The 13,290-nt window shown below is 42.6% G+C and overlaps 2 protein-coding genes across 2 annotated transcripts; both read right to left on the bottom strand.

The window, feature by feature from the left end:
* Positions 1-348: 348 nt before the first annotated feature.
* Positions 349-2,925, bottom strand: selenos (selenoprotein S). Its single transcript, XM_053844380.1, has 6 exons — positions 2,685-2,925; positions 1,886-2,014; positions 1,602-1,708; positions 1,451-1,534; positions 1,122-1,194; positions 349-807 (listed from the first exon to the last, which is right to left on the bottom strand). Exons 1-6 carry the CDS (start codon positions 2,785-2,787, stop codon positions 722-724), a joined length of 582 nt encoding a protein of 193 aa, XP_053700355.1. The 5' UTR covers positions 2,788-2,925; the 3' UTR covers positions 349-721.
* A 774-nt stretch (positions 2,926-3,699) lies between these two features.
* On the bottom strand, positions 3,700-9,252 carry snrpa1 (small nuclear ribonucleoprotein polypeptide A'). Its single transcript, XM_053874452.1, has 9 exons — positions 9,044-9,252; positions 8,638-8,785; positions 7,645-7,723; positions 7,110-7,156; positions 6,945-7,047; positions 5,544-5,623; positions 5,152-5,227; positions 4,088-4,178; positions 3,700-3,930 (listed from the first exon to the last, which is right to left on the bottom strand). The coding sequence occupies exons 1-9, from the start codon at positions 9,123-9,125 to the stop codon at positions 3,776-3,778; spliced, it is 861 nt and encodes a 286-aa protein (XP_053730427.1). The 5' UTR covers positions 9,126-9,252; the 3' UTR covers positions 3,700-3,775.
* Between the last annotated feature and the right edge of the window lie 4,038 nt (positions 9,253-13,290).

The following is a 13,290-nucleotide window of genomic DNA, read 5'->3' as shown; positions in this document are numbered from 1 at the left end:
CGACGCCTTATACAATCTCTCATTCTTCACCGAATGTTAAGATTAATATTGTTTGCAAAAGAGATTAAGTACTTGAGACGTAGTTAATAAGAACATTGTAATAAAACATTGTATACATAGGTAAGTAATGATGATCAAATTACAGTGAGGAGTGAACTGGTTAAGAGAAAAAAAGAGGAAAATAACTTTCAAGACAAGATTTTTACAGCACAGAGATGACCCCAAAACGCAACATCGCCGCATCGTGTATTGGTCACCAACTAGTCCATGGCACCCTCCAGTGGACGCTTTACCAACTACCATCGTTACAGTCTTCGGTGCATTGATTTAAAAAACCTCCATCAGAGCTGATATTGTCAATGTTTATTCCATTCACAAACTGCATACAAATGTAATCTCTGCATTTGTTATGTATTAATCACCAATATGTCATTCTTCTTACTCAGAGACGCGGTAAAATATAGAAAAATAAACACTGACCGCGAACGTCATCGGACAAACCTGCCGGTCAGTGACCGTTTACAGGCAAGGCTTCATTACAAGCTCACATCAGACAATGAGGACAGGAAGAAAGGAGAGTCGTTTGGTCACTACAGGACATAAGTGTGTAACTGAAGAAGGTGGAGACAGGGAAGGATCTGGAGAGTCAGTGAGCTTGGGTTCAGTCGGTCAGTGTGGACTTCAGGGTGTCAGAGATGGTGGTCTCTGACTGACTTTAACCTCATCCACCAGATGATGGACCTCTTCTGCCAGGCCTCCAGGAGCACGAGCCGCCTCCTCCTCCTCCTCCTGCCAGGGGGTTGTAGTCTGAGACACAGGGGCGCACAGGTCAAGACCAAATCGACTCATTTCTAGCTTCGTCCTGCGTCATTTGCAACACAGTCGAACCATACAAGGATCCAACAAGAATTCATGTACTTGCTGCACCAATTCCTTCAATCTTCACGACAACATAGAAGTATAATCCAGTTCCATAACATTAGGACCACCATTCAGGTGCCCTTCTTTGTTTAACAATTGCTGTGATTCATGTGGTTTGGCTACATGGTTGTACATCCAAAATAAAAAACGATAACCGCGATGTTCTTGAACGTCTGTCATGACACCACGTTTGCACCTACCAGAGCTGCGGAGAGGCTTCTTGTCAGTCTTTGGTTTGAGCGACGCCACAGACGAGCTGCTGTCCTCAGCAGGCTGCGTAGGACACCACACACACACAGACATCACAGTTACATAATCGCCTCAAAATAAATTGTAATATTGCAGCCCTCTTCGTCCAGTCCTCCGTTACAGTCTCCTATCTTATCTGGCATGGAAAACGAAACATGGAAGCGAAACTAGTCTTCACCAAGCGGCTTTGACAAAATACATGGGCCGTCCACTTCTCCACTCTGGTGGACAATACAGGACCATGTTACGCATCACTTCAGGAGCCTGGAGCTGAACTGACCTGGGACAGTTTGGCTTTATAACTCTTCCCCTGCTGCATGCTCTCCCAGCTCTCAATCTTCTGCTTCCTCCTCTCTTCTTCTTGCTGTTAGAAAAGAAAACAGTCATGGTTCAGCTCATCACTAACAAGACCTGTACTTCCAGACATTTACCTGCTGCTGCTTCTCCTTAAAGAGAAGAGCCTTGGCATCCAGCTCCTCCTGCATCCGTCGGCGAGCTGCCTCCATCGCCTCCTGACGTCTGGCTACGAAATCTGCATCTAAAAATGCATCAATATGATGGTGGATGTTGAGCAACTTGATGCATTAAAGTTAAGAAACATACAATAATGTGAACAAATATCATGCTACTGTGGAACTCACAGTAGACTGTGTGTACTGTATGCTTCGGGTGAATGGTCAATATGAGTAGAGACAACAAAAGAATGGGAGCAGACCTTGTGTCCCACTTGTCGTTCGGTTGGATGCTTGAGCGGGTCTTCTTTTGCTCAGGTGTAGAATCAGGAAGTAGAGGAGGACAGATGCCGCCAGCAGGTACCATCCATACACCGACAGCAACTCCCCCGCTGCAGAGAGCAGAGTGAAGCACCTCATGTCATCAGCAACATCCGAGCATCAGCGAGGTTCACATTACAAAGGAAAGGCTAAAACTAAAATAAAAGGCAAAGGAATAGCTGGTATGTGTTGTTTAACTAGGCAAACACAGAGCACGACGAGCACCAGTGCCCTCTCAATTCACCTTTCACTTCCTGGTTCTAAAACACCGGAACAAAACCAAAATAGAATCATCTGTTCCATGTTTTAGTATTGCAATTTTCCGGTAAAATACTTCGGAATCCGCTCATTAAAGTGTACATGTACCTTATATCCTAAATGTATTGGCAAAGACTTGTTTATATCGTGACAAAACTACAGCACGACATTAGCACAACAGACGGAACCAACCGCTGTTCTGGCAAAATGAGACGATGCAGTCACAAAAAGGAGCTTCTCTAGTGCGGAAGTTGCGATAAGCTTCGGACGGACGTCTTCATGGTTAAACCTGGCCGGTGACACACCGACTGTTCAGCAGGCAACATGACTAAGCTGCACTGACAGCTACACTGCTAACCACAGCCTGAACAAGTGTTCGTCAGCTTATCACGTCATTCGCCGCAAACGGCCCACTTTCTAGACTCGATTAACAATACTGTTTCGTCTCTTTTCTTTTCTTAAGGTGTATGAATGTTGAGTTACCAAACACCGTGAAGTAGCCCAGGTCCTGGTTCTTTACTGGGCCCGGTTCCGTTTGAGGGAAGTGACCGTCATCCACGTCTGTAATCTCCACCTCATCATCCATCCTCCTCACTTGCCACTGACGGAGGTTGTTCTAATGTCGACCCGGTCCAACAGCGTCACACGGGACAAACAATGATGTTCTGCTGCTTGGGTTTGTTGTCGATGTCAGCAGTACACTACACGGTCTGGTGTCATGATCGCCTCTGCGCATGTGCAGAAGAGTCGCATATTGATGACGCCACAATCGCTGCTCCAAAGGGACACGAGCAAAAATAGATATTTCCAACATTCGCTTGCGTTCTTACCATCCGAAGTCAGCCAGTGAAAATGACTTACGTGCATTCATATCACCATGGGGATAATTTCAATTTCTGGTCATTTCAATGACGCGCTTGATGCAATAAGTACAACAGTTTGGAAATCGAGCCCAGCACTGACACTGTAGGACGCCGTAGTGATGTCATCAAAGGCGCGACGCTTCGGGACATGCTCAATCATCACCGATCGTGATACCAGAGCTCATCGTGCACCGTCTGTCAAGTCTGAGATAAGCTGACGTGTTAACATGAGTGGAACTCAAATACTCAACTTTCACAAGATTTCTTACATTACCTTAAAAGAAAGTTTATATATATATATATATATATATATATATGCATGGACACAGGCTTGTCTCCAACAAATCAATTTGATTTCTTCGCAACAGAACAAATAAATTGTGTGAAAAACAAATTAGATTTTCTGTCAACTTCCTATTTTCACCTGTGCCTAAAGACAGGTAACCATGGCTTTACTGAATTTGTGCCTCGGTTGGTTGTTCTTCAAGAGTTGCAAGGGGCGAAGGAATTTATATGCGAGTACTGATATGAATGTCTCCATTCAAGACATTATTGGGCTACATCTACAGTTCAGTTCTGTACAACAAACAAAGTCACTAGCATCAGTAGGAAATCAGGCAGAGTTAAGAAAACAATATCAGTTTAATGTATTTAAACAAATTACAAATCAAGCTTAAAAAAAAACATAAGAAAAGAAACTTCTCAGGATCCTCATGATCCATTCACATGGGGCTCTTCTTCCATCGCTTCCACAGCTTGGCCGTTATCCATCTCTACAGTCACTCCGGCCATGTTGGTTTCCATCTGTGCCATGTCACCTTCCTCCTCCTGCTCTTCTTCTTCCTCCTCCACCATATCACCAGCACCTAAGGGCAGGTGCGTCCAGGGAAATAAATCATCTATAAATAATGTCTTTGGAACTTGACAATACATTGCAATAGTTGAATTGCTCTTTTCAAAACGTGTACAAAAGCTGCTTGAAAGAGGAAAACTGCAAAGGTATGGTGAAAGTTGTTGACTGACCTCTGAGGTCTCGGCCGGGGATCTGACCAGCCTGCAGCATCCCCTTCAACCGCTCCACCTCTGCTAATGACGACGCATTGGCAATGGCATTCTGAACGGAGAAACAAATACAACACCAAACTGAGTACAAATGAAGGATGCAGAAGAGCGTGCTCAACTGGCATGGCTGCGAAATGTTTTCCAATATCCAACACAAGTTAGACCAGATGCTCGAGGGTACATCTTAAATGACTACAATGTGACCATTTAAATGTGTGATATTGTCTTATCATAAGTCAGCTATATTCAACATAGATACTTTGTGACGTTACTTAAGAGTGAAAGAGATTCATTCTTCTATTGGGAAAGTCTAACTGGATTGACGTCATAACAATAAACTTGTTTTCATGCCCATAATATTGTCAGATTTTTCCCCCTAAAAATGATGGCTCTAGTTACAATATATTGTTGAAACAGTATCGCAATACATCGCATCGCCACTCCTGTATCGGGATACACAACATATTGCAAGATACCCACCAATACACGGGCCAAGTCCTCGACGGTTGCATCTGCTAAAATGACTTCTAGAGGCAGTAGAAATGGGCATGACGTACCCTCTTCCACCCTGATATAAACCATGTTCATATGACGTTTGTGAGCTCGGCCACCAATGTGTTTTGGGTACACCAACACATACTTTCCTTCAGCAACATTTCGTGCTAAAATATGGTGTGTATTCATTTTTTTTGCTTTGCTTTCAAATCTCTATCGATTCTCTGGATCAGAACTCGACCACCAAGACTACCAAATTGTTTGAATATTGATTACTAGCTAAGCACCTGTTAGCATTGTTCCAATTTCTTAGTAAAAAAAACCCACCAATTTTGAATAGCCTCAGACAGAAGTTAGATGCAGCAGCGTGTCGATACCATCATGTGCTTGAGCAGCATGTCTGCTTCAGTTCTGCATGTTTCTCTCTGGCACTCATCATAACACATTTAAATCTAAATTTCTCACATCTCTGTAGGTTCAAGTCCACATGACCTTGTAAAACATCCACGACAAAGTAAGAAATGGCAAACCTTAATAGCCTCCACATCTGAGTAGGAGGGTCCTGTCTTCTTCTTCTCAAGCTGCTGAGCTGCCCCCGGCGTGAACCTGGAGAGAGCAAATCAGAGTTAAAAGAGGAGAACACGCTGGGGCTTCTCTGACCCTTGCACCAGTGTAGTCATGTGTAGTATCTTTTCTTGATCAAATAAACTGATACGGCGGCTCAGACAGCAGATCTGGGCAACACTGGCGTGAGGATCTCACGGGCCCATTTGTTTAAAACGCTTGCCAAATATGTAGTTGTTCAAAATAAGACAAGGATGCGGTAGATCTGAGTGAACAGTCGTTGTTGACTGGAACACTGAAGTGCTCCATGGGCCAGTGGTTGCGAGGAGCTGCTGTCTAGAGCGAGCGTTCGTCTTACGTTTTGGGTTGCTTGGCAATATCCTTTGCAAGCTGAGCACCTCGTTTTCCCTTGAACATTTTCTCCGCCTCCTGCCGTTCCTATGGCGACAACCACACAGTTAAGATGAAAGCAGCAGTCATGTGACCATCGGTCCGGGTGGACAGAAGGTCTGAGAGGAGAACGCACTGCATGGAATGAGGTCCCTTCCTGGAAAACAAAACTCTTGCAGCACTACAAGAGTAACCGGAGCAAAAATGGCACAACACAACGATGTCTTAAATACCCATATAAACCTGTGAAATAAAGGCCAGTGCAGACAACCTGCCAGCCGACGACTGACACATAGCGGCAGGTGGCAATGTCCCATTGCAAAAGGAGGTCGATGTCAAAAATCACCATGTGTACAGCATTACTGGCCATGTTGACTGCACCAACACAATGTTTTTTGTGGTCCGGTAAGTTTAAACTCTTTATACTAATCCATCTGTATCTTTCTGCAACAGTACTGGTCTCCTGGCTTAAACTGAAGAAACAAACGAAGAGACAATAAGTATGTGTGTTAGCTAAAGGGTTTGTTGAACTGTAGCATTTCCCACAACGCACCATACAATGCTCTTTTCAGGCCTTTCAAAATGGTATAAAGAGTCCAGGGCAGCATGATAGGGCGTTTGTTTTAACAAAATACTCAACAAAACAAATCTAAACGTATGAGCAGTAGCATTGGGGGTCACACATTGCTCCTCAGTTCTGCCTGTACTAGCGTCTCCTCACCCACACCACGCCCACTCAGTTGTGACTGGTCAAGCATAGGAAGTATTAAGTTCAACGCCGAAGTGGGAGGAATCACATCACAGACTCAAATACTGAAAATGGGTTTCACGTTTAACGTGCATGCCGACCAAAATACCAAAATATCACAAGATGTCACCTTTGCTTAAGAAGTGCCCTAACAACATTTACACACAGGTCAGTGCCTACAGTATATGCCATAGACACATTAACAGGGTGTCAGAATGTGACTCCAAACTTAGCTAAAAATGGAGCCACATCTGACGTTCAGTTCCCTGAGGTGTCACATTAACTCAAACAGCTGTGTGGTGCTGCTTCAATGAACGATGGTCACAGGTAAAATGGTCTTGTGAGATCGACATGTACTTTGTGAATACACGCAGCAATGACATGTATATTCCTTCAGTTCTTGGTAAATCCTAAATTCAATGAGCAACGTCATGACATTAAACAAAAATGATTTGTTCATTGAACGTCCTCCGACCTATTATACTTCTGACACCTATGTGTCTACAGCAGCATCACGTCCATTAGATCTACATGACAGTTACAGACAAAAGCCACTCGCACACCAACCCCAGCACTTTCACTTGGAGTTGTGCTGCGGCAACATGGCTCAGCTCCACCCACCTTCATCTTCACTTTCTGGAAGTCCAGCACACGAATCTGAGGGAGCTTGTTGATGACATAGAGCCGGTAATGTTTCTTGTTTGTGACAGGATTCCTTAAAAGGCTGCAGCGAAGACACCATTTATTAGAGTGAAGTTGAACAATGCTGTTCATACCGAGTCCTACCTCAGGAGGGTCAGCGTCTTAATTGAGGCCAGAGGGTCCAGGTCACCCTGTACAACAGAGAGGCTTATTGCATCATTACAGAAAAGAATCATACATAGTATCACTCTGCACTGTGTCTGTGACATGCGCAATGGTTCTGCAGTGGTCGGTGCATAAAAATAAAACACAAAAAGGAGTTTCTCTGAGCTTCCTCCATTCCGCCAGGGTTCTAGATATGAAACTCTTTGAAGGGACTTTAATAGTCAAAACACACAATGTTGATGACAACAAACACCTCAAAAATCTAGAGGTGGAAAACCCAGGCTTAAGAAAGCTATTGTGATTTTAACTCTGCATTTAAGGTCAAGCAACCCAGGCTGAAGAGTAAAGCCATGAAGAGTCAACTATGGTGGGAACATATTTATTCTTTCTTTATTTTCTTACTTTTAGTCCCCCTGGCCACAATAATGGAGCATAGTTAAAACAACTCAACAGTGATCAGGATAATCCACGGCTCACCAGTTAACCTAAGGTTTTGACATTAAAGTGAACTCACCAGATCCTGAATGTTGTTGTTTGTGAGGACCAATTCTCTCAGACATGGCAGCGCAGTCTCCAGATTCTCACCTAGTCGGCTAAAGACACATAAGAACGGGGATTGAGAATGAATATGATATAAACCGGGACATACATTAACAACTATACAACTGGCTTGATCGGAACTGCATCGACAAGTACAGTGGTACCTCGGTTTTCGAACGTCCCGGACTTCGAACAAATCGGAGTTCGAGTGAGATTTTTTTGCTTTGGATTTCGAATGGAAATCCAGAACTTGAATGAAGCCGGAATAAACAACGTGCTCACGATGCGCTTTGTTACTGTGTATAACGCAGCCTCTGTATGCAGACGTGTCCCGTTAGCTCCATTTACTGACTGTTTTTTCTTCATATTGAGGGGTAAAACCTTTCCTGTCTCCGCACTGGACCGTGGTAGAGTGTCACAGGGGAGGTGCTGGAGCGCTCACTCCAGGGTTTGATGTCCTGTTGTGGGCTGGAGCTGGGACAGGGATGAGGCCAGTCTGGGACAGAGCGTGACTTGGTTTATGACTTTGTCACAGCCAAACTGCACAGAAGCGCACATTCAGAGCTGGACACGCACCGGGCACCTCTTCACTTCTGGAGAGACCTCACTCACTCGGCAACCCCTCCCACATGCAGCAGCCACACACATAGAGGAACAGCCACCTGCAGCAGACGCTCTACATTCACTCCTACAAAAGCCTATGTTAACGTTTGGAACGCATTATTTCTTTTTCCATTCATTGTAATGGGAAATATCGATACAGATTTCGAACAAATCGCTTCTCGAATGGCCTTCTGGAACGGATTGTGGTCGAGAACCGAGGTACCACTGTAGTACATGAACAACATTAGTAAAGCGTTGCAGTCCATCTACTTTCACAACAAGTGTGTAACACAGTATTTCTTGTAAGATCTAGAGCTCAGTTCCCAGATTTCCGACTTTGCTAAAGAACTAGTCAGGGCATTACCAGATCCTGTTGTTGTTCAGCATCAGCGTTTTCAGCCGCTTGAGCAATGGAAATCCATCCAGCTTCCTTATTTCATTATCCGAGAAATCGATAGTGTCAAACTGGTCCAGCGTGGCTCCGAGGTTCTCCAGTACTGGGATTTTATAGCCTGTGAATTGGGGATAAAATCACAAATGAAGGGAAAATACGGTTTCAACTGCTCCAACTATCGCGAGAGTTCATCCACGCAAACTAGATGGCGCCTTAAAACCACTTACTAGAGCACTTACAGAAAGACTAGTTACTTGGAACACGAATGTCCTTTATTACGTAAAACATTGACTCCTTATGACCCGAAAACTTGCTAACGTTTCGTAGAGTACGGGGGTAAAGTTAACGACACCAAGGCCCGGCGACAGTATCTTACCGCGCAGATCGAGTTCTCTGTCTCGGACCGGGTTCGTGAACTGAGCAGCCTGCTCGATCAGCTCCGCGGACAGTTTCACCATGTTCAGAGTCTTTCAAGCGAGCCAGACGATGATTCTGCTGTATAAAGACGAACCAATGGATAATGCGAAGCGCGGACACGCTGCCACCCGGAACAATGCTCGGCCTTCTTCTTTGCGTGGATTTTAACTGGCGGGTGGGAGATGTACTAGCGCCACCTGCTGGATAGGAGTGTGAAACGATAGACTATAACGGGACTGTAACGGCAAGTAGCGATGACATAGTTGTGGGTGAGTATTTTTCAACAATCGTGCAGACGGTACCTTCCTCTAATGTCTCCTCTCTGCCCCATCTTTCCCTGAGGTGCAGCAGAGAGTTTAAGGATTTTCTTCAGGATTTTATTTGTCCCAGTGATGTTTAAATCACGTCAAAAATATAAAGCAGATGATTTAATTCCGAAGGATTTACAAAAGGATACAGGTCATCATGGATGGATCTAACCAAGAGCAAGCACTAGACCAACTTACTAGCCTCAATATTCATTTTTCTTTGCCCTACACATGAATTATCTAAATTATATTACCAGTGTATAAATCAGGGATTAGACCATCATGGTACCGCTGTCCTGCATGTGAAACGTTTCGAGTGCAATGACTACAAATGGACAGCAGATGGCAGTAGTGCTACGGAATTCCTTTAACACACGCCACAAGCTGAGAAGAAGATACCGCTATGTTTTGATTTAGAAGTCGTTCCCAGGTGCGGAAATCCAAACCAAATTCAAATCACTTCGAAATGAGCGTGTTTCCAACAACCAGAGCTGAAAGTTTAATTGAAATACACTGGGGAGTTTTTCTGTTCTTCCAAGCAAAACACACTCACTAATGAAAGCCTGACACGTAAGGAATTATGCAGCCTTAATAAGACACGTCTTCATGTAAACTTAAATAATGTTTTAACTTTTAAAATTAAAACTTTACCTAAAAAATCCCAAACTGTTCATGGTGAGCCTGACTACTATCAAGGTGAAATTTCGCTGCAGGAATATGAAATAAACTCACAAAAGATATAATAATGTAATAATAATGTATATAATAATGTAATAATAACAATAATAACGTGTATTAAAAATATTGTAACACTGAAGATCCTTAAGTTTAGTGTGGTATTATGTTGGCTAACAGCACTGAGAGTTATAATAACTATAATGAGATTTAACAGGAATTAATATAGCAACATATTCTCCAATTTCAATACAGTTTTCAAGCTCACTTCCAAAAGTGTTTTTTTTTTTACAACCTTGTCATGTTTATTGAGCTTTCCCAGTGTCTGCGTTGTCGTTGTGAACATTATTCAGCTGAATGTAATGTGCTGGTCATCACCTCGCTCTTCAAGCAGTGGCGTAGCCAGTCATCCGCTGTGATCTTGTTGTCTTCCAGTGTGACGCTTCCAATCTCTTCATTGGAACTCCTTGTTGGATTTGGGAATCTCTACTCCTTTTTTTTTTTATCTCGAACAATTTCTCTGTTTTTTGCAGTTGTTTGTGCGTTGGAAATAATCACATTTATTTCTTTGTCATCTCCAAAGTTGGACAGTGATGATGGAGACTGTCAAACGTCTCTTCAGATGCAAGACGCTTAATGCCCGTCTTTGATGAAAAGTGAAGAATCTTTGTGGTGCAGGGAGCAGGACACCATCTCCAGCTTCCTGTCAGTCTGCCTGCCCTGCCTCCGTAGAAGCAACACATCAAGCAAGGCCCTACTCAATGACTGAGGTCTTCCATTCAGTTGTGCAACAACAGCGGCATCACTGCTGTTGCTCTGTGTAAAGGTCAGCTGAGCTTGCTGAGTTGAATGGAAACTCACTGAGGGCACAACACTATGGTTCCTTCTGTGAGTTTAGTTTAGAGGGAAAACAAAGAAAGAGTATATTGTATTTGCATTGCAACTACTACAATGGCATGATGTCACCTTCTTATGAGTGGTGCCCCCTCAACCTCCCAAAGACGTGAGTCCATCTTCGAAATATCAATGTCGGAGGTTCTGCTATCTGTTGGCTGGTGTCTTCAGTCAAGCACGAGACCCTTACATCGTGTTTATAATTCCTTTTAATTTGCTCTATCATGTCATCTCATAAAATAATTATATTTTAGTTTGAATTCAGTGATAGTCAATCATTTAAATATTTTAGATTTTTTTTCACATCCTTCAGAAGTATATAGATATTTGTATTTAAATCTAGTCATATTGATATATATTTCACTTTTTATCAAATCTCACAGCGATAATAGTCAAGGTTGTCAATCCACTCTGTTTTAACCCTAACCTGTTCAGCATATTTAACATCATTTTGTTTGAATATGTACTTCTAGACATACCATTACCATATGACATACTTATCTATTTTGTACTTTTGCAGCAAAACCTCATCAAACTCACAGTGATAGTAGTCAAGATCAGTGTGATCACTGTGAAATAATCGAATGATTTCAATAATCTCTGAGGGATTTTTGAAAAACAGTGTTTTATTCCTATGATATTTTGTGGAAATATATTCAATATATTTTGAACTCAATTATAACCACAATGACTGTAGTCTGAGTTATCATAAAAAAGAACCCCTTTCATTTTACACTGCATTAAAAATAGTATTTTCAAATTTTATTTTTCCTACAATTGAAGAAGAATAAAGAAGACAGCCTTTTCATATTAAAAAAAATAAAATAAAAAACAATCATGGGTATTTCATACACTTCCTGGCTGCTCTCATGGACTGTAAGGTAAAAGTGCATGAATAACACGCAACATTTCTTGGACAGATTGCTTGTTGATGTTTGGGAAAAGGCGCTTCTGACAGCGTGTAATCACAGCCACCAATATGGACATGATCGGGGATTATTTTCGTGATGAACACGATGTGCTCAGTTTGAGATGGGACGTTGTGAAATCACAGTGATGAGATGCAAATTTCACACGACAATAAAGAAAACTAAATTATGCCTGGATAAACAGACATATTTAACATCGTCACTAAATACATGTGCACTGTGACATACTTGTTTTACTTACCTTCATGTGTGATACTGATATGTCACGCATGAAATTACCTCCTTTTCACCCAAGTTTCATAATGAAACCGTCTATTAATGAATTATATGGCTTCATATCTGCAGCAATGGAACTGCAGATGAGTCTGGCTCATTGCTGAGGAAGCGGATGCTCACCTCTGTCCGGCTCAGGCTACAGCTCCGTGGTCTGACTGCATACATGTTGCCTCTCGCTTGCTGATCACTATTTCCATCTGGCACCTAAAATGCAGCCTCATGACTCACAAGTGCTTTAGAGGTGGCGACATTTCGGAAGCACTGAAAACACGGCTGCTTTCCTTCCTCCTTTCTTGTCAGTTTGTGGCCGAGGCAGCACATTCACATTACATTTGGCACCTCTAGCCATGGTTTGGCCGATTTGAATGACAACGTAGGGACAACAAACTTTTGTCCTGATACTATTATTCTCCTGACACATTTTGTGTTGCAATTCTGATTTATTGCGATTCTCTGATTGGTATTTATTATTGCAATTTAAAATGAATTCATTCATTTCCTTCACTCAGCCTTTACTATGTATAAATGCTCAAAGCAGTTTATCTTCAATAAGGGTTTGTTTGCAAAGCTCGAGGACACTTTCTGTCAGAGTTCATACATCTATCCTTGTTAGGACTTTTGGAGGTTTCTCATTGCCCTCTCCCCCTAAACCTGACCATTCAACATCCAAAACTTTAATGTTAACATCTTTTATGTAAAGTTATTTGGATTTTTTTTAACCCTGAAATTAAGGTTTAACCTTGTTAAGACCAGCAACTAAGTCAAACCGCAAGGAGGTATTTCCCCCCCCACAGGAATAGATAAACCAATCACACATACACATGGGCATCTCTATCTTTGAGAGGACCTCTCATTGCCATAACCCTTTCCCCAGCCTCTCCCCCTAAACCTAACCATCCAAAACACATGGCTCACCTGAACCAGGGCTCTGAACCAAACTGAAACCCAGTTATAATGACCCACTTATTTAGACATCGTCATCCTCAAGGAGGTGTTTTTCAAGAAATGGTCCCCACAAATAAAGGACACACACACACAGGAAGTGACCTTTAATAAATGATGTTACTTCATCAGCGTCTTATATCATGCTCATTTCAGGGGCTTTCAAATGGATTAGATCTCTG

The sequence above is a fragment of the Synchiropus splendidus genome, chromosome 1 (assembly GCF_027744825.2).
Source record: "Synchiropus splendidus isolate RoL2022-P1 chromosome 1, RoL_Sspl_1.0, whole genome shotgun sequence".
In the NCBI taxonomy this organism is placed as follows: Eukaryota; Metazoa; Chordata; class Actinopteri; order Syngnathiformes; family Callionymidae; genus Synchiropus; species Synchiropus splendidus.
This window is presented reverse-complemented; position numbering and strand designations above follow the sequence as displayed.

Excerpts from the sequence above, each read along its gene's own strand:
- selenos (XM_053844380.1), bottom strand. The coding sequence starts at position 2,787 with ATGGATGATGAGGTGGAGATTACAGACGTGGATGACGGTCACTTCCCT. Across the intron at positions 1,195-1,450 it reads ATAAAGCCAAACTGTCCCAG|CCTGCTGAGGACAGCAGCTC; the intron begins GTCAGTTCAGCT and ends TGTCCTACGCAG. Across the intron at positions 808-1,121 it reads GAAGCCTCTCCGCAGCTCTG|ACTACAACCCCCTGGCAGGA; the intron begins GTAGGTGCAAAC and ends CCTGTGTCTCAG.
- snrpa1 (XM_053874452.1), bottom strand. The coding sequence starts at position 9,125 with ATGGTGAAACTGTCCGCGGAGCTGATCGAGCAGGCTGCTCAGTTCACG. Across the intron at positions 8,786-9,043 it reads CAGAGAACTCGATCTGCGCG|GCTATAAAATCCCAGTACTG; the intron begins GTAAGATACTGT and ends CCCAATTCACAG. Across the intron at positions 7,724-8,637 it reads CTGAACAACAACAGGATCTG|CCGACTAGGTGAGAATCTGG; the intron begins GTAATGCCCTGA and ends ATGTGTCTTTAG.